This window comes from Hemiscyllium ocellatum, chromosome 6 (genome assembly GCF_020745735.1).
Source record: "Hemiscyllium ocellatum isolate sHemOce1 chromosome 6, sHemOce1.pat.X.cur, whole genome shotgun sequence".
Lineage (NCBI taxonomy): Eukaryota > Metazoa > Chordata > Chondrichthyes > Orectolobiformes > Hemiscylliidae > Hemiscyllium > Hemiscyllium ocellatum.
The window spans coordinates 89369775-89396665 of record NC_083406.1 but is presented as its reverse complement, the minus strand read 5'-3'; the positions used below and the strand labels follow the sequence as shown (position 1 = coordinate 89396665).

Genomic DNA, 26891 nt, shown 5'->3' with positions numbered 1-26891 from the left:
TTCAATAGAGGTTTTCAAACTCATGAGTGGGCTAGATACAGCAGATAGGGAGAAGCTATTTCTGTGTACAGAAGAAAAATGAGAAGAAATAAATTTAAAGTGAGGTGCAACTGAAGGAAGGGTGATTTGAGAATTTTTTCTCACAGTGGGCTGTTAGGGTATGAAGGGACTGTCTGGAAATGTGGCAGAGGCAGGATCTACTGAAGCATTCAAGAGGGCATTGGATGATTGTTTGGATAGAAATAACCTGTAGGGGTATGGGGAAAAGGTGGGAGATAATAGAATTGGGATAGGCATGATGGGCTGAATGGCCCATTTTTGGGTTGCAGCAATTCTGTGAAATATTAATGAGTTCTTTGAAATGGGACACCCTCTCCCCATGTTGAAGCCAGAGTACTGCTAAGGTGGTGCCCTTCAACATAGTTGTGATGCCATCCTGTAGCTAAAATTTTAGAAAAGGACCAGTTCTCCCATCCTATTGTTTAGGTAGACTTTAAAAATCTCACGTTGGTGGTGGGAAGTGCTATCAACAATATAGAAACGAATCATTCATCTCTCTTAACATGCACAAAATGTTTTCCACATAAAAACCTTTACTTTAATTCAGAGTAATTCATTCTCCGTGAAGTGCTTCGAGATGTTGCTGAGAGATGTGAGTTGATGCTACTTATATACAAATCTTTCTTTCCTCTTTATAACCGTGACATCTCTCCTCTCCGTTGCTTATGGCCTTTTTCAGTGAGTCTGTCAGCAGCAGTGAATTATGGGAAGGTTGGTGCAAAGGGCCTGCCCCAGTAACGTGAAGCTGAGTCGAGCCTTGCAAGCTCATTTCACACAGTGACAGGGAAAAAAAATCTTTTATCATAAAAGTCTGGGTTGAATTAAATCTGGTGAAAAGGGACTGTGATCTAACCTGCTGCATCTTTCAGTTCACTGCTTGGAAAAAAATTCATTCTTATCCCAAATCTAATTTATTGTCAATTCAGACAGCTACAAAATGTAATTAATTCCTCCTTAAGATACTGATGACTGACAACTTTATTGCCTATATTTCTTTCAGCTTGAAAAAAAACAACAAAAAATACTCTTTTTAGAAAGTGGCTTTCACAGTCATATTTTCTTGTGTAGCTCACTAAAGCAATGTCAATGCAGAAGTACCACTGTAGGGAATTAAGTCATTGTGAACCATATCACTCATCCAAAGGACATTGTAATTTATTAATCTTTTTCATAAAAGATGATGGGCCTTAAATTGATAGTCCCTGAAAAGAGCTGCAGGTATCAGAGTGTGTGTTAATACACTACAGGCGGCCCATGTATCAATGGTTACAGCTCCCAGTGGACACTAACTGGACTGTGGATTAGCTTTACGCATCAGCAGGAGACCAATATTGTGAAGACTTATACTATTCCAAGCCAGCCTGCTCTACCTAAAGCCAGACTGCATCCTCAACAGAGGTGTACTGAAACAGGATCTGATGCTGGCAGTCATACAGGAAGAGACTCTAGCACAGCAAACCAGGGGAAAGCACAGGTTCCAAAGTTTTCAGATGGGGCACTTGGAGTTCTTGGAAAGAAAGGATCAGGAGGCTATGTAGATGATCATGAGGGACATGGATAGGGTAAATAACCAGAGCCTTTTCCCCAGGTTAAGGGAATCCAAAACTAGAGGGTATAGGTTTAATACGAGAGAGGAAAGATTTAAAAGGGTGGTGTGTGTATGGAATGAGCCATCAGAGGAGGTTGTGACGCTGGTACAATTATAACATTTAGGAGGTATTTGGATAGGTTGATGAATGAAGTATTTGTGGGATATGAGCCAAATGCTTGCAAATGGGATTAAATTAATTTAGAATATCTGGTTGGCATGGATGAGTCGGACTAAAGGGTCTGTTTACATGCTGCACATCTCTAAGACTCTATGAGTCTATGACATGCTATAAGGCTGTGGGAGCAGATTGTCATGGAGTTCAGAGTCTCAAAGACCTGATTGCACTGAGCTCACATGAATACTCAATGAATGCACTTTCAAATTTCATATCTTACTAACTGCAATATCAGCCTTAGTCATTGCTCACTTGCAACACTTACTTGCCAATAATCTGTACAGTTAGGACTCATATCTGAACCTTATATATTCAAAGCTGAAAATGTGTTGCTGGAAAAGCGGAGCAGGTTAGGCAGCATCCAAGGAACAGGAGATTCGACATTTCAGGCATACGCCCTTCTTCAGAAATGAGGAAAGTGTGTCCAGCAGGCTAAGATAAAAGGTAGGGAGGAGGGGCGATGGAGATGCGATAGGTGGAAGGAGGTCGAGGTGAGGGTGATAGGCCGGAGTGGGGTGGGGGCGGAGAGGTCAGGAAGAAGATTGCAGGTTAGGAAGGTGGTGCTGAGTTCGAGGGATTTGACTGAGACAAGGTGGGGGAGGGGAAATGAGGAAACTGGAGAAATCTGAGTTCATCCCTTGTGGTTGGAGGGTTCCTAGGCGGAAGATGAGGCGCTCTTCCTCCAACTGTCGTGTTGTTATGGTCTGGCGATGGAGGAGTCCAAGGACCTGCATGCCCTTGGTGGAGTGGGAGGGGGAGTTAAAGTGTTGAGCCACAGGGTGGTTGGGTTGGTTGGTCCGGGTGTCCCAGAGGTGTTCTCTGAAATGTTCCGCAAGTAGGCGGCCTGTCTCCCCAATATAGAGGAGGCCACACCGGGTGCAGCAGATGCAATACATGATGTGTGTGGAGGTGCAGGTGAATTTGTGGCGGATATGGAAGGATCCCTTGGGGCCTTGGAGAGAAGTAAGGGAGGAGGTTTGGGCGCACGTTTTGCATTTCTTGTGGTTTTGCAATGCAAAAGAAATGCAAAACTTGCGCCCACACCTCCTCCCTTACTTTTCTCCAAGGCCCCAAGGGATCCTTCCATATCCGCCACAAATTCACCTGCACCTCCACACACATCATGTATTGCATCCGCTGCACCCGATGTGGCCTCCTCTATATTGGAGACACAGGCCGCCTACTTGCGGAACGTTTCAGAGAACACCTCTGGGACACCCGGACCAACCAACCCAACCACCCTGTGGCTCAACACTTTAACTCCCCCTCCCACTCCACCAAGGACATGCAGGTCCTTGGACTCCTCCATCGCCAGACCATAACAATATGACAGTTGGAGGAAGAGCGCCTCATCTTCCGCCTAGGAACCCTCCAACCACAAGGGATGAACTCAGATTTCTCCAGCTTCCTCATTTCCCCTCCCCCCACCTTGTCTCAGTCAAATCCCTCGAACTCAGCACTGCCTTCCTAACCTGCAATCTTCTTCCTGACCTCTCCGCCCCCGCCCCACTCCGGCCTATCACCCTCACCTTGACCTCCTTCCACCTATCGCATCTCCATCGCCCCTCCCCCAAGTCCCTCCTCCCTACCTTTTATCTTAGCCTGCTGGACACACTTTCCTCATTCCTGAAGAAACGTCGAATCTCCTGTTCCTTGGATGCTGCCTGACCTGCTGCGCTTTTCCAGCAACACATTTTCAGCTCTGATCTCCAGCATCTGCAGTCCTCACTTTCTCCTTATATGTTCAAACACAACCTCACACACATTATATAGCTAAGAGCCTCACATTCATCTCCCAAATTGCACATGCCAGCTATTCAACCATGACATCATTCAAATATATTCACTACATTCACCGATGCACACAGCAAAGCAGTATAAAGTAACTGGAAGGGGCAAATGAATCCTGCATTTTCTATTAACCTTGCATGTCCTAATCCCATGGACAGACCACTGCCTCCAAATATCCTGCATCTCAGAGAAAAGGCACCATTCTCCTCTTCGAATGTCCTACTCACCATGAGGATATTAACTAATTATTAGCACATTCTTGCATTTGATACCATTTTCTGACTGGCATTCTTTAAAAACCATGTTATGAAAAATAAACTAAGCACCTTCTCCTTTTGAATAAATCCATGCACAGCCAACAGCTTATAAAATGGCAGGAATTCAAACTGTGTATTGTCCAACCTGATCAGAATTTGGGATTTGTGCTACAGAAGTTTGTGACAGAAATTTGCATTAGAATAGAGGCAGAACATTAATCAAAGAGAGTTCCCATGGTCCAGACTGGTTTTGTAATTATAAGTGCAATTCAGCTAAATGAATAGGAAAAGATTGTTCAATGGACCACAGATAGGAAAACAGATAAGGTTTTTTTTTCCAGAAACAAGTGTGTCATAGTTTTTCTTCGATGGAATAGCAACCTCCTCCATGCACCAGAATGTGTTCAGCACTAAAGAGCCGGTTTATGGTTACTTTCTCGACCTGGAGACTTATGTGCTCTGAATAGCATTAAATGCTGCATCCTGATCGTGCATCTGTTCAATTGTGAATACTTGAATATGTAAATAAATGTCTGCATTCGTGGGAGGTATGCCATTGATTGAAAGAACTGTAACTGGACCCACGGATGCTGAATTCCTGGTACTGCTCACTGTTACTGCAGTAGGATTGTATGCCCAGAGCAAACAGTTTATTTGCTTAGGATTTACTCTGCCTTGTGCCTCACTCCTTCAGCAATTACACAGGCTTATTCAGATCCACACTGCTTGGCAGGATTAGACCCAGTGCAGGAGGAAATGACACACTCTCAAACAGTTCTGAGTTATGACTGAAATTTTAACACGCACTGGAAAGCTTAATAGAGGTGAACGGGGAAGGTGTGAGCTTTGAACGCAATCAGTGTTCATTCAACAGAACTAATGGATAGCTGGAGATGCTGTGGTGTAAGTCTGAAAATTCTCATTCTACTGGTTCTTCAGGTGGGTACTTTCATTATACATTATAACATCAGATTGCTCATCAGAAAACATTGTCAGAACTAATTTCTTAACTTGCTTTATCATGTGCCTTACCAGTATGTCATGTACCTCTGCATACAAGGCCAGTACTTCAGATCTTTTGTTTTACTTTTGCAACAGGCAGTTCTGTGCGTTGTCTGTTTAGTTCTAATTAGTTTTCTAAAAGTGCATTAATAAGTTGTAGCTCAAGTCTGGTGCATCTTATGACTTGTAGGAATCAGCTAATCAATGCCAATCATTTTTAAAGTGATTCAATGCTATACTGTTCTGAGACTTTGTTTTTAAAGTGGTGCTTTGATGTGGTGTTCTTTGGACTTCAAATGTTTTAGACTTGTTTCAGACTTATTTGTTGGTCTGATAATTTTAGATCAACCCGAGTAGATTATATATTGGAAAGAGAATGGGATAAATATTACATTTTATACGATCCCATCAGGTATGTTGTGGTAATAGTAATTTACTGTTGGTCCTGCATTGTTGCTTCTCCTTGTCTCATTCCTGTGCTTTGCAGAAGTTCAGTTTGTTGATGGTTGCCATGGCTGGTGAGCAGAGTAAAACTAGATGTTGTTACGTAACACTCATCCAACCTTGACCTGTTTGAATTCATAAAATCATTTGATCATGACTTAACACTTTGAGGGCTGCTATTCTCTCATGGCTTGTGGCAATGCTAAGTTGAAGAGTTCAACTAGAAATAGAAGGATCAGGACAGCTCAAAGTGAATAGAGAACATGCCAATTTATCTATATGATTTGAATGAAAATCTGATGATGCTGACTAATTATTGCATCAAAACAGTAACTTCTTATCTCTCCTACTGTAATTTTCCACTTCGAATAAGTGACAAATGTCACATGGTCATAAAGTTGGTTGAATGCAAACGTGATGGACTGCTGCAGATTCACTCCGATGCTGTTGCTGATACTGAAACTCTGGATCTGGCTGGTTGCTGAAACACAGAAATCAAAAAATATCAGATAGGTTTATGGCTTTGCACCAATTCACATTTCTTAGAAGCTCAGATTTAAATGTTTAGGAAAAACACTGCCTTTTTAACATTTTCTGGCATTTATAAACTTTGAACACAATAACCTTTTTAGTCCAATTCGGTAAATAGCCATCCTTATCATTAGAAAAACAATATTAATCAGCTGGTTGATTGAAGGTAGCTATTTACTGTTGATCTAAAGCTGATGCAATCTGTGTTTTAGGTTCATACCAGAAAAAGGTCAATCCCATTATAGGGATGCTGATATGGGCAAAATGAGCTAATTTACAATTTACTTTCACTGGTAAAATAACCTTTCTAATTAATTTCAAATGACCCTGCATTAAATTTAGCAGGTGTTCCAATTCCAGACAATTATCTTGAGTTGATTCCATTTCTCATGTTGTGTTTGCTTCCCAAATTGGATTCATACCAAATCCAGTATCCCGTGTGGACTGAGCCACACAGGTGTGAAATGTTTCAGATTTGCTCCCAATCTGTGCTGAGGTAACTTCCCTCGAGCAGCAGGATGGCACAGTGCCACAATTCCTAGCAAAACAATAAGCAACCTATCAGCTCAAAACCACTGTCCAGTTTCTGAAGGCACTGGGAGGAGGCAATAATGGATGTGGCTGGGATGACTCTGTTGTTTTACAGCTTGCAGGAATAGAAGCTAATGGAACCCATGCAAACAACCCCCCAAAGATATTATCAGAGAGAAGAATTAATATTCTTAACTGAACTAATGCTGTCTCAAAGGCATGGAGACCACATTGGCCACATTAGTTCCAGCTGAAGAGTAACTGGAATGAGAAGATTGAGGTAGGTGGGAGGTGAGCTTGCCTCAGTATAAAAAGTAATGGCTGGCTTAAGTTTCCGTCTTGGGGCTTGGTAATTCATGATCCCCACATAAATCCCCTCTGAGCAGAGCTAGAGATAGAGATGAGGGCAACTAAAGCAGGGGAGTATCAAGTTGTCCTTGGCCTTGCAGCTTAATGATGAGGATGGTCTTTGGGAGGATTTTGTAGGAGAGAAGGGAGACTGGACATGACTACTTGCTTTGAGTGGCCCCAGTTGCAAGTTTCTCTTCCACTGAACCTTGAAAGTAACTTGTGCACTTACTTTAGGGCTCCCCTTCTTCTTTTCCACCAATTGTTGTCCTGCTGAAGCTGATGGAGAGCTGTTACAATATCTATCAGCCTCAGTTCAAACAGCATAACGATGGGGGTCAAGTTAGCACACATTACTGAACGAGTAATTCAGAAACTTGAACCAATTATTAGGAGACGTGAATTTAAAATCCATCATAATAGTTGAGGAATTTAAGTTCACTTGAATATCATTCATTGGCACCTTTCCACTTTATGAAACGAGTGAGCAAAGATGAGCAGCAACTTGAGTATCGTGGTAAATTGTGAAATTTTCCATTTTGGCAGTAAAGATGAAAATAAAAGTATCTAAATGGTGAGAAATTAGGGTTTTGAGATGTGGAGATATCCAGGTGTCCGCCTACATGCATCACAATATGTTTGTATTCACATCCAGCAAGCAATTACAAAGGAATATTTCCATTGATGTGAGGGGAAACGAATACAATAGTGGGGAGGTTATGCTTCTATTAAACAGGACACTGGTTTGACTGTGTCTGGTGTATGTGCATAACATTGGTCACCTATGGAGTTTAATTTAGATAAACGTAGATGCTGCATTTTGTGAAAGCAAATCTTAGCAGGTCTTATACACTTAATGGTAAGGTCCCGGGGAATGTTACTGAACAAAGAGACCAGCTCCTTGAAAATGGAGTCGCAGGTAATTAGGATAGTGAAGAAGGCATTTGGAATGCTTTCCTTTATTGATCAAAGTATTGAGTACAGGAGTTGGGAGGTCATGTTGCAGCTGTACAGACACTGATTAGGCCACTTGTGGATTATTGCACGCAATTCTGGTCTCTATTGGAAGGATGTTGTGAAACTTGAAAGGGTTCAGAAAAGATTTACAAAGATGATTCCAGGGTTGGATGATTTAAGATATAGGGACTGGCTGAATAGGCTGGGTCTGATTTTCCTGGAGCGCCGGAGGCTGAGGGGTGACCTTATAAAGGTTTATAAAATCATGAGGGGCATGGATAGGATAAATAGACGAAGTCTTTTCCCTGGAGTGGAGGAGTCAAGAACTAGAGAGCAGAGGTTTAGGGTGAGAGGGGAAAGATATAAAAGAGACCTAAGGGGCAACTTTTTCATGCAGAGGATGGTACGTGTATGGAATGAACTGTTAGAGGAAGTGGTGGGGGCTGGTACAATTGTAACATTTAAAAAGCATCTGGATGGGCATATGAATAGGAAGGGTTTGGAGGGATATGGGCTGGATGCTGGCAGGTGGGACTAGATTGGGTTGGGATATCTGGTTGGCATGGATGAGTTGGACCGAAAGGTCTGTTTCCGTGCTGTACACCTTTATGACTCTATGACTATTACCTATTTAAGGAGAGATGCAAACACATTGGAGGTAGTTCAGAGAATATTTAGACTAATACCTGGAAAAGGCAGGTTGTCCTCTGTGTTGGGCCAGCTAGATTTGCAGCTGCTAGAGCTTAGAAGTGTAAGGGGTAATTTGATTGAAATACATAAAATTCTGAAGGCTCTTGACAGGGTAGATGTGGAGAGGATAATTTTTCTTGTAGGATAAATCTTTACTTTATGGTCACTGCTTAAAGTCAGGGTCATCACTTATAACAGGGATGAGGTGATTTCTTTTTCTGTCAGAGGGTCAGTAAGTGTTTGGAACTCTCTTCTTGAAAGGTGGTGGAAGTTGAGCCCTTGACTAATTTTAAGGCAGAGTCAGATAGATTCTTATTAAAGCAGAGTTAAAGGTCATCAGGGTATACAGGAAAGTGAATATGAGAGTACAATCAGATCAGTCATAACCTTATTGAAGTCAGAGAAGGGCAGGTGGAAAATACAAAGCAAACGTCCTCCATTTTAATTATGAAGAGGGAGAGGTAGAATCCCCTCCATCATTTGGATTCTTTTGGACAAAATCAACTCAATTCTAAATATCTTTTCTGAGTACTAACAAAATATTGTGGATGCTGGAGATCTGAAACAAAAACATAAAATGCTGGAGAAACTGCGCAGGTGTGGCAGCATCTGTGGAGAGAGAAACAGAATTGACGTCTAAGGCCAATGGCTGTTGAAAGAGCATCATTTCCGCACTTGGACTTTCTTAACAATCAGCCAGGTTTGAGAACTGAGCAGTTGATGCATTGTTTTCTCTTTCAAATGCCAAGAACGTATGTTAAGTTTGAGTAAGTTATTGAAAGCGCATTGAGAGTTTAGATTTAATTTACTTCCGGTACTACCTTCTGTTTGACAGCTATGTTGATGTCAGCATGACTACACCATCTAATTTGATTTTCTCCTTTGGTGAGTGTGTTGAGGTTAGAGAAAATGGAATTTGATGTTTCTGGTTATATCCTTGCAGAAAGGTGAATCTTTTGTTTTGCTCTGTACAGTAATTATATTTCTGGGTGCACACATAATGTTGAGTTTCCAAAGGTAAAGCTGTCTGCAGAAATAAAATATCATCCAATCATGTGACTTCATTCTGTGCTTGTAGTTTTTAGTAAGGTATTGAGCAAAATTGATAGTAAATAATAAAAATAAATCCTTGAGATATTCTGTGTGAACAATTTGAAACAGAAAACTTGTAATTAGTCCATCATTTATTTGTGAAATATCTAAAAATATATTCCATTACATCTCTTTCTTTAGATTAACATTTTTCACACAATGTATAAATTACTATTCAATAACTGACCTTCTTCATAATCGCTACCTTTGCTTATGCAACTGCAATCTTGGCCTACTAGTCTAACCATTAGCCTCCCCCATGCCTCATCTCTGGAGAGGAATTGACTTAGACTTGTGTAAACAAGTGTAGGTCAACAACCACAAAGTAAATGCGTAACGAAATACTGATCTGAAAGTAGAATCCAGAGGAGTAGCTATCCTTCTCCTGGCTCCATAATAAAACTGTAGGGCCTCTGTTGGTTTATTCCCACCATCTGCCTAAACTCCCAAACACCTCCTTGTCCCCTCCCAACCACCACACTGCCCCAACAACCTTGGAGGCAGGGATTTCCAATGGGATATCTATAAGCAGTTCATCAGTTCTGAGCAGTTGACTATATTGGAGTAGATTGTCAATGCCCTGGGATTTCCCTGCTGCTGACAGTCTATCCCACTTCCTCACCGAGGCCAAAACCTGGCGGGGCCTCTTCCTGCCCACAGCCTGAGGTGGTCACAATGTTCCTCCTGCCTGAGCTACTCACTTTGATGATGCTCCAGAAGTGACCTGTTCATTAGCTGATTAGATTCAATTCCTCAATGCTCTCCCAACTGCCACCATGATCTGTGCAAAGTCCCTTTCAAAAAACACCTATCACCTCCACACATTCCCAGCTGCCTCATTGTCTCTGCTAACTCCACCACCTCACCTCCCCAACCCCCACATTGCCACTTTGGGAACCCTCTCCTAACCCCCACTCAGACCCCCTTGCTAACTGCCACCATGATAGCTTTAGAATGACCAACTTGACCTTCTTCATAATCACTACCTTTACTTGTGCAACTGCAATCTTGGCCTACTAGTCTAACCATTAGCCTCCTCCATGCCTCATCTCTGGCCACAAGTCCCATCCTATACCATGTCACATTCCAGCTGCCTGAATACCCTTCGCCTCAGTTGTGGATTACTTCTAATTCTGGTCACTCTAATATTCTGATATATCTTCTGTTTCCCTTTCCCAATCATGACCACGCCTAGTTGCATCCTGTTTCTCTTTAAGGACCTATCTCCATTACTAGAAACAGCTCAGCCATCAAAACTTGATCACCAGAGAACTCCCTGCACCCTGAATCTATCCATTCCATTGAAAGAATTTTTTACTCCCTGTATCCACTTCTGCCAGCCTTAAAGTTTCTAGCAAGTGATTTCCCTAAAACTATGCCATATTCTCTGACAAGATGTGTTAATTAATTCTTTCTAAATTACATTTGTAAAATAAAATCTTTCTTTCTTTAAATCAACTGTGACATAGTCACTAAGAGGAGGGGGTCAGTTAGCTCAGTTGGCTGGATGGCTGGTTTGCAGTGCAGGGTAAAGCCAACAGCATGCTTCAATTCCTATACTGGCTGAGGCTACCACAAAGGTCCCACCTTCTCAACCTAGCCCCTTGCCTGAGAAGTGGTGACCCTCAGGTTAAACCACCAGTAGTCATCTCTGTCGTGAAAGAGGAGCCCATGGTCTGCTCCGACTGTGGCACTTTTACCTTACTGAAGGCACTTAGAGCCTAGAAAATGTCACCACGGAGGCCATATCCTTTAGAAATGCTACCCTTTGATAAAAGTAGTTGTTCCTCTCATGTGCTGCCTCCCTGAAGTTGTGAAAGAGTTTCTAGTGGTTCAGAAAGTTTGCACCACTTTTCAATACAGGAGTGCAGTGAAGATTGATCTAGCTCAAAAGGATATCATAGGATATGGTGGATTTCGGGTAAAAATTATACCTGCTCTTTTTATTATTATATGTTCTCTATTTTACAAAACTAGGTTTGTCTTGGTAATGCTTAAAGAAATCCTGTGGTTAAAAGCTTAATCGTTATCAAGGAAATATTATCTGTCAGTAAAACTGTTGTCGAAATTGGACTGTGAAGAAACGATTTCTTTCCAAAACAAACACAAATATCACCAGTAGCAATGGGTGCTGCCCTGATAATTGGGAAATGAAGGGGGTAGCTCTACAATTCCGTGGCGTCATTGGACAGCCATGTTCACACGTGTACATACGTTTGGAGATAGGGCCTACACTCGATCGCTAACACACTGATCTGCATTTGTGATACCCCACATGGACTACGGAAGAAACCTTGAAGTAATCACTTCCCAAATATCAATGATACAAATCCCAGAAACATCTGATATACACAGTCGGCCAGTACAAAATAAGTGACCATGTACAAAAACAAATGCTGACTTTACTGTAGTACCAATTTGTATGGAATGGTATAACATTTAGTCTGAAAAGGGGTTTATCCAGTTTCTAAAAATGAAAATTGAAACATCGTTCATTACAATACTTTGTAATTTCAATATTTCGCCTTTTTTTGTCAGATGCAAAAGGATGTTTCTGGCACATGTGACCTACTCCCACAGATCATCGTTATTAAATCAGGCCTGATTGAGTATTCTTAGGAACAAGTGAAAAAATTCCTTTTCCAACGCTTGTGTGACAAAGGCTGAACTGTTTATTTCATTAACCAAAGTGTCACATTGTGTCTTTGATGTAAAGATGTTATCAACTATTCGATAGTTGATGTAAATAGTAATTTTTCTCCTTTGTGTTGGATAATCTGTGTTTTTTTTTCTGGTTTAGGAATTCTTCCCAATACTTTTGTTTTGTGCTCAAGGCGAGTAAACTGTGAACATTAACACAGCTTAGCCCTCCGTAAACTGAAAAGCTCTGTTATAAGCTGTGAGTGGGTCAGTACACTATGCGGTTAACAATTATCCTCTGGCTTTGGGCATATTACACACCAGATTCTGTGATGGATAAGGATTCCTCACAATGAAAATCATAAAGTTTCTATATTTTAATATCTATGAGGTATACTGGGTGACTGTACACAAAATGTAACCTGCCAGTAATCTGCCTTATGTTTTACATTACAAAATGGAAATTTCCAATAGAGATAATAACCCTTTCATGGGGGCAGGTGATTACTGAGTAGTATTGTTGCTGGACTAGTAATCCAGAGATTTAGGTAATGTTCTGGGACTTGGGTTAAAATCCTACAATGGGAGGTAGTAGAATTTAAATTCATAAAGGAAAATCTAGAATTATAAGCCCAAGATGACCACTAAACTTTGTCATTTGTCATGAAACCCCATATGATTCACTAATCCCTGTATAGTGAAAGGACCTGCTATACATGTACCTCCAGACGCAGATGGATCACCAAGCATTAACAAAGGCATTGGAAAAAAAAACAACAGCAAACACAGCCCTCTCAAGCCTGTAAAGTCCTCTTTTCTAACATCTGGGGAAGATTGGGAGAGTTGTCTAGGCAAGCGATAGCCTGAATTAGTCATCCTCATGAAATCATACCTTTACAAAATGTCCTAGATACTACTATCATACCTCTGGGTATGTCTTATTAAGGGACTTAGCTCAGTTGGATGACTGATTTGCTATGCAGAGTGACACAACAATACTAGTTCAATTCTTGCACTGGCTATGATTACCATGAAGGAATCTTCTTCTCAACCTCTCCTCTTGCCTGAGGAGCGATGACCCTCAGGTTAAGGTACAACCAGTCACTTCACTCTAATGAAAGTGCAGCCCTATGGTCTGGTAGGACTGTGGCAACTTTACCTTTACTTGTACCACTGACAAGACATTCCCAATAGAAGTGGTGGCATAGTGGTATACAGTATAGAACATAGAACATTACAGCGCAGTACAGGCCCTTCGGCCCTCGATGTTGTGCCGCCCTGTCATACTAATCTGAAGCCCATCCCATCACACTATTCCATGTATGTCCATTTGCCTGTCCATTGATGACTTAAATGCACTTAAACTTGGCGAATCTACTACCGTTGCAGGCAAAGCATTCCATACCCTTACTACTCTCTGAGTAAAGAAACTACCTCTGACATCTGTCTTATACCCATCTCCCTCACTTTAAGGTTGTGTCCCCTCGTGTTTGCTGTCCCCATACTTGGAAAAAGGCTCTCCCTGTTCACCCTATCTAACCCTCTGATTATCTTGTATGTCTCTATTAAGTCAGCTCTTAACCTCCTTCTCTCTAACAAGAACAGCCTCAAGGCCCTCCGCCTTTCCTCGTAAGACATTCCTTCCATACCAGGCAACATCCTAGTAAATCTCCTCTGCACCCTTTCCAAAGCTTCCACATCCTCCTTATAATGCGGTGACTAGAACTGTACGCAATACTCCCAGTGTGGCCGTACCAGAGCTTTGTACAGCTGCAGCATAACCTCCTGGTTCCGGAACTCAATCCCTCTATTAATAAAGGCCAAAACACTGTATGCCTTCTTAACAACCCTGTTAATCTGGGTGGCAACTGAGTGGATCTGTGTACATGGACACTGAGATCTCTCTGCACATCTGCACTCCCAAGAATCCTACCATTAGCCCAGTACTTTGCATTCTGATTACTCCAGTCAAAATGTATCACCTCATACTTGCCCACATTAAACTCCATTTGCCACCTCTCAGCCCAGCTCTGCATCCTACCTATGTCGCTCTGCAACCTATTACATCCTTTGTCACTATCCACAACTCCACTGACCTTAGTGTCGTCCACAAATTTACTAACCCACCCTTCTAAGCCCTCATCCAGGTCATTTATAAAAATGACGAACAGCAGGGGACCTAACACTGACCCTTGCAGTACACCGCTAGTAACTGGACACCAAGGTGAACATGTTCCATTAATGACTACCCTCTGTTTTCTTTCAGCAAGCCAATTACTGATCCAAACTGTTATATCTCCCACAATTCCATTCCTCTGCATTTTGTACAATAGCCTACTGTGGGGAACCTTATCGAATGCCTTGTTGAAATCCATATACACCACATCAACCAGTTTACTCTCATCTACCTGTTTGGTCACTTTGTCAAAAAACTCAGTAAGATTCGTTAGGCACAACCTACCCTTCACAAAACCATGCTGATCAGATTATTTTTTTTCTAGATGGTTATAAATCCTATCTCTTATAACCTTTTCCAACACTTTACCAACAACTGAAGTGAGACTCACTGGTCTGTAATTACCAGGTTGTCTCTACTACCCTTTTTGAACAAGGGAACCACATTTGCTATCCTCCAGTCCTCAGGCACTATTCCTGTGGACAATGATGATTTGAAGATCAATGCCAAAGGCTTGGCAATCTCTTCCCTTGCTTCCCAGAGGATCCTAGGATAGATCCCATCCGGCCCGGGGACTTGTCTATTTTCACACTCTGCAGTATTTCTAATACCTCTTCCTTGTGAACCTCAATCTCTTCTAGTCTAGATGCAAGTATCTCTGTATCTTCCTCACCAACATTTTCATTTTCTATAGTGAACACTGTCGAAAAATATTTATTTAGTGCTTCCCCTATCTCCTCTGACTCCACACACAACTTCCCACTATTATCCTTGATTGGCTCTAATTTAACTCTCGTCATTCTTTTATTCCTAACATACCTATGAAAAGCCTTAGGATTAACCCTGATCCTATCCGCCAACACCTTCTCATGTCCCCTCCTGGCTCTTCTGAGCTCTCTTTTTAGGTCTTTCCTGACTTCCTTGTAACTCTCAAACACCCTAACTGAGCTTTCACCTGTTGTCCTAACATAAGCCACCTTCTTCTTCTTCTTCTTGACCAGGGATTCCACTCCCTTAGTAAACCACGGCTCATGTGTTCTATATCTTCCTCCCTGCCTGATAGGTACATACTTATCTAGGACACACAGGAGCTTTTCCTTGAATAAGCTCCACGTTTTTAATGTGCTCATTCCCTGCACTTTCCTTCCCCATTCTACGCTTCCTAAGTCTTTCCTAATTGCATCGTAATTTCCCTTCCCCCAGCTGTAACTCCTGCTCGGTGGAGTACACCTATCCCTTTCCATCTCTAATGTAAACCTGACAGAATTGTGATCACTGTCTCCAAAGTACTCACCTACTTTCAAATCTAACACCTGGCCAGGCTCGTTACCCAGTACTAAATTTAAAGTGGCTTCGCCCCTTGTAGGCCTGTCTACATACTGTGTCAGGAAGCCCTCCTGCACACACTGGACAAAAACTGACCCATCTAAAGTACTTGTACTGTAGTGATCCCAGTCAATATTTGGATGGTTGAAGTCCCCCATGAAAACTACCCTGCCTCTCTCAGTCCTATCGTGAATCATCTTTGCTATCCTCCAGTAATGTGGGAACTGCCAAAGAAGAGCTCAACATTAACTCCGAATCCTATGAAACCCCATGAAGTAAACCTCCCTACTGATTACCATATTCCATTCACCCTCAGCTTATGAATCAGTCCTCTTCCATGCTGAACAGGACTTAGAGAAAGCACTGAAGGTGGATAAGTGCAGAATGTAATCAAGGTGATCAGAGTGACTGAGCTGGTCGGGTCCTAAAGGCCATAGCTGCTATCCTTGGTCTGCAGCAGGTGTTGAGGGAACCAACAAGAGGAAAAAACATACTTGACCTCACCCTTACCAACTTGCCAGCTTTGGTTTTGGTAAGTGTGACTCGGCACAATCCTTGCAGAGACAAAGACCTGCCCTCACATTGATAATACCTTACTTACATTGTGTTATGTGGTCCTAACATCATGTTAAATTGGGTAGACTTTGAAACTATCCAGCAAATCAAGACTGGGTATCATGGGGTGCTATGGGCCATCAACAGCAACAGGATTATACTCCAGCACAATCTGTAACCTCACGGCTCAGCATATCCCCCACTCAACCTTCATCATCAAGCTAGGGGATTGACCCTGGTTCAATGGAGAGTGCAGGAGGGCATGCCTGGAACAGCATCAGGCATAACTAAAAATTGGGTGTCAACCTGGTGAAGCTACCAAACAGGACTACTTACCTACTAAACAGCGTAAGCAGCACATGATGGACAGAGGTATGAGATCCCAAACTAATGGATCAGCTCTAAGCTTTGCAGTCCTACACATCCAGTAGTGAATGGTGGGAGATGATTAAGCAACTCACTGGAGGAGGAGTCTTCACAAATATTCCCATCCTCAATGATGGGAGAGCCCTGCACATCAAGATAAGGCTGAAGTACTGGCAACGATCTTTAGCCAGAAGCCAGAGTGGATGAACCATCTCAGCCTCCCCCAGCGATCCCCAGTGACCCAGATGTTGGTCTTCAGCTGATTGGATTCACATCATGTGATAGCAAGAAACAATTGGTGGCACTGGATACTTCAAAGGCTCTAGGTCCTAACAATATTCCAATAATTGTACTGAAGACTTGTATTCAAGAATTTTGCCATACGCATGCCAAGCTATTCCAATAGATCTACAACACTGACATTTACCCAGCAAGGTGAAAATTGTCCCAAGCATATCCTATACATAAAAGCAAGACAAATCCAAACAGGGCAATTTCCACCTCATCAGTCTACTCTTGATCATCAGCGATGGAAGATATCGTTAACAGTGCTATCAGGCAACACTTGCTTAAAAATAACCTCTTCACTAATGCACAGTTTGGGTTCCACCAGAGTCACTCAGCTCCTCACCTCATTATAGATTTGGTTCAAACATAGACAGAGGAGCTGAATTCTAGAGATGAGGTAAAAGTGACAGGCCTCGAAATTAAGGCTGCATTTCACTGAGAAAGGTATGAATGACCTCTAGCCAAAATGGAATTAATGGGAATCAGGGGTAAACTCTCTGTTCTTTTGAGTCATAGCTGGCATATAGGAAAATGGCAATGGTTTTTGGAGGTCAGTTACCTCAGCTCCAGATCATTTCTACAGGAGTTTCCCAGGGTACTGTCCGAGGCCCAACCAGCTCCAGCTGCCTCATCAATCAGCCACTGGAAAGAAGCTCACCAGAGACTCAAAAATATCACTAAAAATGGGCAGGGTAGCAGGACCATGTGAACACCACTGCCTGCAAACTCCCCTCTAAATCATACACCATCCTGGCATAGAAATATACCATTGTTACTTCACAGTCATTGGATCAAAGTCCAGAAATGCCTCCACTATGAGTGTCCCAGGACCATATAGACTGTAACAGTTCAAGTAGGCAGCTCAACACTGGCTACTTGAAGGCTGAGTCACAAATGCTAGCTTGGGCAGTGATACTCACATTAGGTGGACAAAGAAGACGGTTTCCATTAACTCTCTACTGGAATACTCAGAAGAGCCCCTGATAAAATTCCCATTCATGATTCCTGCTGCTGATCACCATCTTTTGTCTATTTCTGGAAATTGCTTGTCAGCATGTCAGGTGAGGGTTTAGTTATGATGCGTCCTGTGAGCAAACTGTTTTGTTTAGGCAAACACATAAAAAAAAAGATTAGTTGAATGAGGTATTGGACATCTGCAAGCATTAGTGGTGCTGTTTCTCAGCAAGCATCAGGTCCTTTGTACTGAGGTGCCTGTGTGCTAATCAGATGGAACCCACCTAAAATACACTTTGTCTGATAAAAGTGAAATCCCTCTGTACTTCTGGGGGGGAAGCTATTTACATCTACTAAGGCTTTCTCTTGGCATAGGTATTCTCTGACAGGGCTTAGCTTCAAAAACTCAAGAAAGACGTATTCTGTAGATCTGAGGAGCCTTGAGCAATTAGAATGACTTCTTGTTCAGTGTTTTCCAAACTCTGTCCAAAACCAGCAGGCGGATAGACCTCAATTCCAATTCTCCGCCAGCATCTGGCAAACAATATATTTAACTTTAGCATCATCCTATTAAATGCGACTCAGATTTTGCTCACATCCTCCCATTTGAACAAGGCAGCTCATTCCCCTTGGGTGCTGCACTAAACGAGTGTCTTCCATGTTCTCCAACTTCAAATGAGCTTGGAGGGCTCATTATTTCTCTCCTACATCTTTGAAACAAAAGACCTGCTAATCCTGATTTGGGAGTTCTTATTACCCTGAGGAGTCAAGAGGAAACTCTTGTGCGATATAAATGGTGTAACATACTAGACCTCATCCCCACAGTTCTTTGCTTTCACTCCCGAGGGACGACGTGAAAAATATTGCCACCACGACTTAAGGGGAAGAAGAAAGAAGAAAAAATAAAATTGTAGCTAAACAGTGAGAAAAAAATAATTATTGTACAATGTTAGTGAACCAATACAGATGATAAATTACTGTTGCTTTAAAGAATAAAATCTATAATTCAAAAATACATCAAATTTTATATTTTCACCAGAATTTGAATCGAAGTGTAATAGTGTGTGATACAGCAGATGGCATCTTCACCAATTTTGCCAGTGGAGAAGATTTGGGAACCACAAATCAAAACCAAGAACCTTATTCTTCTACAAACTACGTTGAATCTTCACAAACGACCACATGCAATAATCTCAGGAATATCCATGACAACAGGCTGATCTCTTCAAGGAGTGTTTACAGCTTTGACATCCCAGAAAATGTAATGCCAGGTAATATGATTAACTCCATGTGATAGTGTGTTAACTTTCACAGGGCATGTAAATGAAAAATCTCAGCAGAATTGCCTTGGAATAACTTGCTTTCTCAGTCCGTGAAATTGATTTATTTTAATAAAAGAGAAGCCATACCCAGGTAGTAACAACTACTTGAGGATTTGACTTTTAATTGTTGATTCACTCTCCCATTACCTTTGTCTTTGAGCTGCATTTAGTATTGACATGGATTTGGGGCCTTGTGGTGAACTTCCATTGTTCTATGATCTGGAGCGAACTACTATTAAAGACTTGTGGGCTTGGCTACACTGTCTCTCTACTGGATGTAGACTAAAATGCAGTTTATATGCACAAAAAATAAACTGTATTATCTGTAAAATACTGAAAACACTGTAAAATACTGCGAATTATGATAGTGAAATCATACCGCATACACTTGTGTAAAAGTAAAATTTTTAAGACTGTTTTTTAAGGTTAAATTTATGGAGTCGACTATTACATGGATATTATTTTTGACGGGCTGAAATTCATGCTGCAGTCCAAAATATCAAATCATTAGCAGAGGCCCAACTGATCTCTAAACAAAGAAAAAAGACACAATGAATTACAGTAATTACAGAGTAAGGGAATAGAAACAAAAAAGAATTAGTAATGGTTCTGTTCACCGAGCTGGAAGTTTTTGTTGCAAACGTTTCGTCCCCTGGCTAGGAGACATCATCAGTGCTCTGGACCCTCCTGCGAAGCGCTTCTTTGATGTTTCTTCCGGTATTTATAGTGGTCTGTCCTTGCCGCTTCCGGGTGTCAGTTTCAGCTGTCCGCTGTAGTGGTTGGTATATTGGGTCCAGGTCGATGTGTTTGTTGATGGAGTTTGTGGATGAATGCCATGCCTCTAGGAATTCCCTGGCTGTTCTCTGTCTGGCTTGCCCTATGATAGTAGTGGATACTATTATATAGTAATAGTAAACGGATACCCGCGCAACTTTATCAACAGATGCCTAAGAGATAGACCACGGAACGAGGACATGCCACAACCAAAAGGACTAGCCGCACTACCATACATCAGGAGCGTTTCAGAACTGACAGCCAGACTACTGCGACCCTTAGGACTCATAACGGCACACAAACCAACAGCCACGCTCAGACAACAACTTACCAGAACAAAGGATCCAATACCCAACATGAGCAAAACTAATGTAGTTTATAAAATACCATGCAAGGACTGCACAAAACACTATATAGGACAAACAGGAAGACAGCTAACAATCCGCATACATGAACACCAACTAGCCACGAAACGACACGACCAGCTATCCCTAGTAGCCACACACTCAGACAACAAGCAACATGAATTCGACTGGGAAAACACTACTATCATAGGGCAAGCCAGACAGAGAACAGCCAGGGAATTCCTAGAGGCATGGCATTCATCCACAAACTCCATCAACAAACACATCGACCTGGACCCAATATACCAACCACTACAGCGGACAGCTGAAACTGACACCCGGAAGCGGCAAGGACAGACCACTATAAATACCGGAAGAAACATCAAAGAAGCACTTCGCAGGAGGCTCCAGAGCACTGATGATGTCTCCTAGCCAGGGGACGAAACGTTTGCAACAAAAACTTTCAGCTCGGCGAACAGAACCACTACAACAAGCACCCGAGCAACAAATCCTCGCACAAACTTCGAAGAATTAGTAAGCTTTTATTTATACAAACAAAAATTGAAGTTGAAGGATCAAAACATATAATAGCATGAAAAAATGTCATTTCCTCATCGTAACATTTATGCACCAGATAATACCTTGACTCACAAACGTCGATCTGTTATCTGTGAAGGGCTAGACTTGACTTTTACACAAGACATGTGGATAACTCCAGATTTTTTTGCCAAAAATAGGGGGTCAACTTCTACATGAAATTGACATTTACCCAAGTATGTACAGTATTTGAAACATTGAGTGAATGATATCAATGCATTGGTAAAGAGATGTGAGAAGAATGAGGAACATTACTCCAGGATTTTGGACTTTTAAGTCATTTTAAAAAATGAGCTTATTAGTTTCATTATAGAACAGCTGATCACAAAAGGACCCATTCTGTTTATTCATAATGTTATGAAAGAAATTTCATTAAAAGCAAGGAGCACTTGTTAAAGGTGCAAACATTAGCTAGCTTCAAATAAGACTAAACATGAGAACAAAGAATGTAGAGCAGTACAGCACAGGAACAGACCCTTTAGCCCATCATATCTGTGCAGATCACAATACCATTCTAAACTAATCCCAGCTGCCTGCACATCCCTCCATCCTCTGCCTATTTATGAGTCTGTCTAAGTGCCTCTTAAACATTGCCATCATCTCTGCTTTTACCACCTCCCTGGTAGACGAAAAGGAGGTTGGAAGAGCACAGCAAGCCATGAGGTGGAGAAGTCAACCCTTCTAATGTAACCCTTCTCCACCTCCTGATAATGCCTGGTGTGCGGTGTTCTTCCAGCCTCCTGCGTCTCCACATTGGATTCCAGAATCTGCAGTTATTTTTATCTCTACTACTTCCCCTGGCAGCATGTTCCAGGCACCTGCCACCCTCTATATAACCTGCCTCACTCATCTCCTTCAAACTTTTCCCCTCTCACCTTAATCCTATTGCTCCCTGGTATTCAACATGTCCACCCTGGGAGAAAGACTCTGTCTACTCTATCCATGTGTCTCATAATTTTATATAGTTCTATCAGGTCACCCCTTCAGCCTCCAATACTCTCGTGAAAACAATCCAAGTTTGTCCAACCTCTTCCGACAGCTAACACTCTCCAATTCAGGCAATATCCTGATAAACCCTCTCAAATGCCTTCGCATCCTTCATATAGTGTGACGACAGAACTGCATGTGCTACAAACTTGACTTAATTAAAGTTTTATACAGCTGCCTTATGACTTGCCAACTTTTATATCAATGCCCCGACCAACGAAGGCAAGCATGCTTCATACCTTCTTTACTACTTATCCGTTTATGTGGCTATCTTCAGGGAGCCATGGACTTGCACCCCAAGTTACCACTGTATATCAATGTTCCTGTATATCAAGGGCCCTGCCACTTACTATATACAGGGGAACCTTGCTTATCTGAATGACATGGGCAGGGAGTATTCTGTTCAGATAATCGAATGTTTGGATATTGAATGGTGGATAACACAGTTTAGCCAAGCATTGGGACCTTGCAATCTTGTCCGGATAATACAAAATTTGGATTATCAAATGCTGGACAATCGAGGTTCCTCTGTTCCTAGCTCTTGCATTTGACCCCCCAAAATGCATCATCTCACACCTGTCGTGATTAAAACTTCTTCTGCCATTTCTTTGCCCAACTTTCCAACTGATCTATATCCTGCTGTATTCTTTGACAGTCTTCCTCACCATCCACAATTCTACCAATTTTCATGTTGTCTGCAAACTTACTAATGAGGCCACCTACAATTATATCCAAATCATTTGTGTGTGTGTGTGTGTATATTACAAACAACAGAGGTCCCAGCACTGATTCTTGGGGTCACAAACATCCAGGCAAAAAATCACCCTTTCACAATTACTTTCAGTCTTCTATGACCTAACCAATTTTGTATCCACATTACCAATGCCCGATGGATCCCATGTGAAAATGTTCTGGACATGCCTACCATGCTGGACCTTGTCAAGTGCTTTAATAAAGTGCATGTAGACAAAATCCCTACTGTTCAATCACTTTTGTCACTTCCTCCAAAACCCCAATCAAATTTGTGACACAAAACCTCCCCATAATAAAGCCATGCTGACTATTTGTAATAAGCCCATTCTTTTCCAATTGTAAGTAAATCCTGTCCCTAAATACCTTCTCTAGTTTTCCTTACCACTGAAGTAAGGCACTCCGGCCTATGGTTTCCTGGATTATCCCCATTTCCCTTCTTAAATAAGGGCAAAGCATTGGCTTTGGGACTTTGTCTGTGGTTAAGGAGGATATAAAGGTCTCTGTCAACCTTGCAGCAATGTTCTCCCTTGCCTCCCTCAGTGCCCAGGAATATATCCCATCAAACCCTGGGGATTTCACTTGTCTTAATGTTTTTCAAAACATCTAACACCTCCTCCTTTTTAATACCTACATTCCCTTGAATATCAACATAACCCTGTTTAACCTTAACATCATCCATGTTCTTTTTTTTCGTGAATACTAATGCGAAGTACTCACTAAAGACCTCACCCACTTTCTCCAGCTCCATGCATAAATTCCCTCCTTTGTTCTTGAGTGGACCTACCTTTTCTTTGTCTATCATCTTCCATCTAGCATACATTTAAGATGTCTTGAGATTCTCCTTAATCTTACTTGCCATATCCTCTTTTAGCCCACCTAATTCCTTACTTAAGTTTGTTCCTACTTCCATTATCTTCCTCAAGGGCTTTGTCTGATTTCAGTTTCCTAACCTTACATAAGCTTCCTTTATCTTTTTGACAAAATTTTCAATATCACTTGTCATCCAGGATCCCTGAATCTTCCAACTTCGTCTTTCATCCCCACAGGAACATGCATGTCTTGAGCTCTGATCAACTGTCCTTTAAAAGATACCCTAATGTCAGATATGGATTTACCCTCAACCAGCCGCAGCCAATCTAATTTCTCCAATCCTTGCCTCCAACTCTATTTCCTCAGAAAAGCAACTGACAAAAACAAAGGCCCCTCCCACCCTGGTTATACTCTCTTTCACCCTCTTCTGTCAGCCAGAAAATATAAAAGTTTGAATACGCATTCAAACTTGTTCCCTGCTGTTATCAGACTTTTGAATAGTCCTCTCAAATGTTGATTCTGATCTCTCTCTCTGCACCAACTGTAACACTGTATTCTCTACTCTGTTATGCCACCCTGGTGCACTTTGTATGGTATGATCTGCCCTGTGTAGCATGCAATACAATACTTTTCACTGTGTCTTGGTACATGTATCAACAATAAATCAATCAATGATACTGTTGTAATTAGTCTTCCCCCATTCTAGCACTTTCACCCCCGGACCAATCTTCTCCTTATCAATAGCTAATTTAAAACATGCAGGATTATGGTCACTGTTCCCAAAATACTCCCCCACTGAAACTTCAATCACCTGGCCAGATTCATTCCCAAACAAAAGGTCTAGTATGGCCTTAGTTAGACTATCTTCATATTCTTTCAAGGAACACTCCTACATGCACCTAACTAATTCTGCCTTAGCTAAGCACTAAGTGAGTCAATGTTGGGGAAGTTAAAATCACCCACTACAACTACCCTGATGTTTTTATATTTTTCCATGATCTGCCAACATATCTGTTCCTCCATCTCCTGCTGGCTCTTAGGCGACAAATATTAGAATCCCATCACAGTGATTGCACCTTCTTTATTCCTGAGTTCTACCCAAATGGCGTCACTGGATAAGCGCTCCAAGGAGTCCTCTCTAAGTGTAGTTGTGACATTCCCCTTCATCAATAATGCAACTCCCTTCAACATCCATCATGCCTGAATTGTCTAAAACCTGGAAAGTTAATCAGCTGGCCATCGAGTCAGTTTCCTCATTTCCCCTTCCCCCACCTCATCCTAGTTTCAAACTTCCAGCTCAGCACTGTCACCATGACTTGACCGGACTTGTCCGTCCTGCCTAGCTCCTTTTCCACCTATCCACTCCACCCTTTCCTCCCTGACCTATCACCTTCATCTCCTTCCCCACTCACCCATTGTACTCTATGCTACTCTCTCCCCACCCCCAACCTCCCCAAGCTTATCTCTCCACGCTTCAGTCTCTCTGCCTTTATTCCTGATGAAGGGCTTTTGTCCGAAACGTCGATTTCGCTGCTTGTTGGATGCTGCCTGAACTGCTGTGCTCTTCCAGCACCACTAATCCAGAATCTGGTTTCAGCATCTGCAGTCATTGTTTTTACCAGCACAGAAACAGGCCCTTTGGCCGGCTACCTCGATACTGACCAACAAACACCACGCTACATTAATCCCATTTACCTGGAGTTGATTCATGGCCTACTATGCCCTGGCATTTGAAGTGTTCATCCAGATGTTTCTTAAACGCTATGAAGAATGGTGTTTTCCTGGAATATTTGAAATGGATACCCAGCAGCTAATGACATTAACTTCAAATTGATTTATATATCTTGTGTAATGGGATTGAAGGTTTTAAGGTCAGCCAGAGGCAAAGAAAATCAAAAAACTTCAAGGAATACATCCACTGGAGTTTAGAAAAATGAGGAGGGAGTGGGGATCTTATAGAAACCTTTTGAATTCTGAAAAGACATGACAGGTTAAATGCAGGAAGAATGTTCCCGATTATTGGGGAGGCTGGAAGCAGGCCATAGTTTAAGGATATGGGGTATTTTGGACTAAGATGAGGATAAATCTGAGCGGCCAGACAATGGTGAGCCTGAGGAATTCTCTGCCACACAAAGTGGTTGAGTCCAAAGCATGAATGTTTTCAAGAAGCAGATTCATGTAAGTTCTTAGGGTTAAAGTGGTCAAAGGATATGGGACAAGAATGGGAACAGGGTACTGAGTTGGATGATCATTCATAGTCATATTGAAGAATGTAGCATGATTGGAGAGCTGACTGGACCTACTCCTGTTGTTTTAGATTTTTCAATGAATGCAATAGTTCCCATCCACATGGCTAAAGAATGTTATGCGTCAAAAGCAATTAGCCAGATTTGAATAATGGAGTTGATGGATATTGTGGAACTCTGCTGAATTACCTTCAGATTGAGGCATATTCTGCAGATGTTTTTTTACAAAATTCCAACAAGAGATTGATTATATATGTGCAGCAGCCTTTGTCATATTGCTGAGTGTGCATGTCACAGAGTCATAGAGATGTACAGCACAAAAACAAGACCCTTCAGTCCACCTTGTCCATGCCGTCCAGATAGCCCAACCCAATCTAGTCCCACCTGCCAGCATCTGGCCCATATCCCTCCAAACCCTTCCTATTCATATACCCATCCAAATGCCTCTTAAATGTTGCAATTGTACCAGCCTCTACCATTTCCTCTGGCAGCTCATTCCATACACGTACCACCCTCTGTGTGAAAATGTTGCCCTCTCACCTTATGCCTTCTAGTTCTGGACTCCCCCACCCCAAGGAAAATACTTTGTCTATTTACCTTATCCATGCCCATCAGGATGCTCCAGGGAAAACAGCCCCAGCCTGTTCAGCCTCTCCCTACAGTTCAAATCCTCCAACCCTGGCAACATCCTTGTAGATCTTTTCTGAACCCTTTCAAGTATCTCAATATCCTTTGGATAGGAAGGATACCAGAACTGCACACAATATTCCAACAGTGGCCTAACCAATGTCCTGTACAGCTGCAACATGACCTCCCAACTCTTGTACTCAATACTCTGACCAATAAAGGAAAGCATACCAAATACCTTCTTCACTATTCTATCTACCTGTGACTCTACTTTCAAGAAGCAATTAACCTGCACTGCAAGGTCTCTTTGTTCAGCAATACTCCTTCGGACATTACTATTAAGTGTATAAGTCCTGCTCTGATTTGCTTTTCCAAAATGCAGCACTTCGCATTTATCTGAATTGAACTCCACCTGCTATTCCACAGCCCATTGGCCCATCAAATCAAGATCCCATTGTAATCTAAGGTAACCTTCTTCGGTGTTCACTACACCTCCAATTTTGGTGTCATCTACAAACTTACTAATTATACCTCCTATGTTCATATCCAAATTATTTATATAAATGACAAAAAGCAGTGGACCCAGCACCAATCAGTATGGCACTCCACTGTTCACAGGCCTCTAGCAACCCTCCACTATTACCCTCTGTCTTCTAC

General features: G+C 41.9%; 1 protein-coding gene across 1 annotated transcript in view; it reads left to right on the top strand.

Moving 5' to 3' along the window:
* Positions 1-17874: 17874 nt before the first annotated feature.
* The window catches only part of LOC132816950 (protocadherin Fat 4), a 135780-nt gene continuing 126763 nt past the window's right edge, over positions 17875-26891 (top strand). Inside the window, exon 1 of the mRNA XM_060826974.1 lies at positions 17875-17881. Coding sequence (XP_060682957.1) covers positions 17875-17881 — 7 coding nt within the window. The remainder of the gene's footprint in view (positions 17882-26891) is intronic.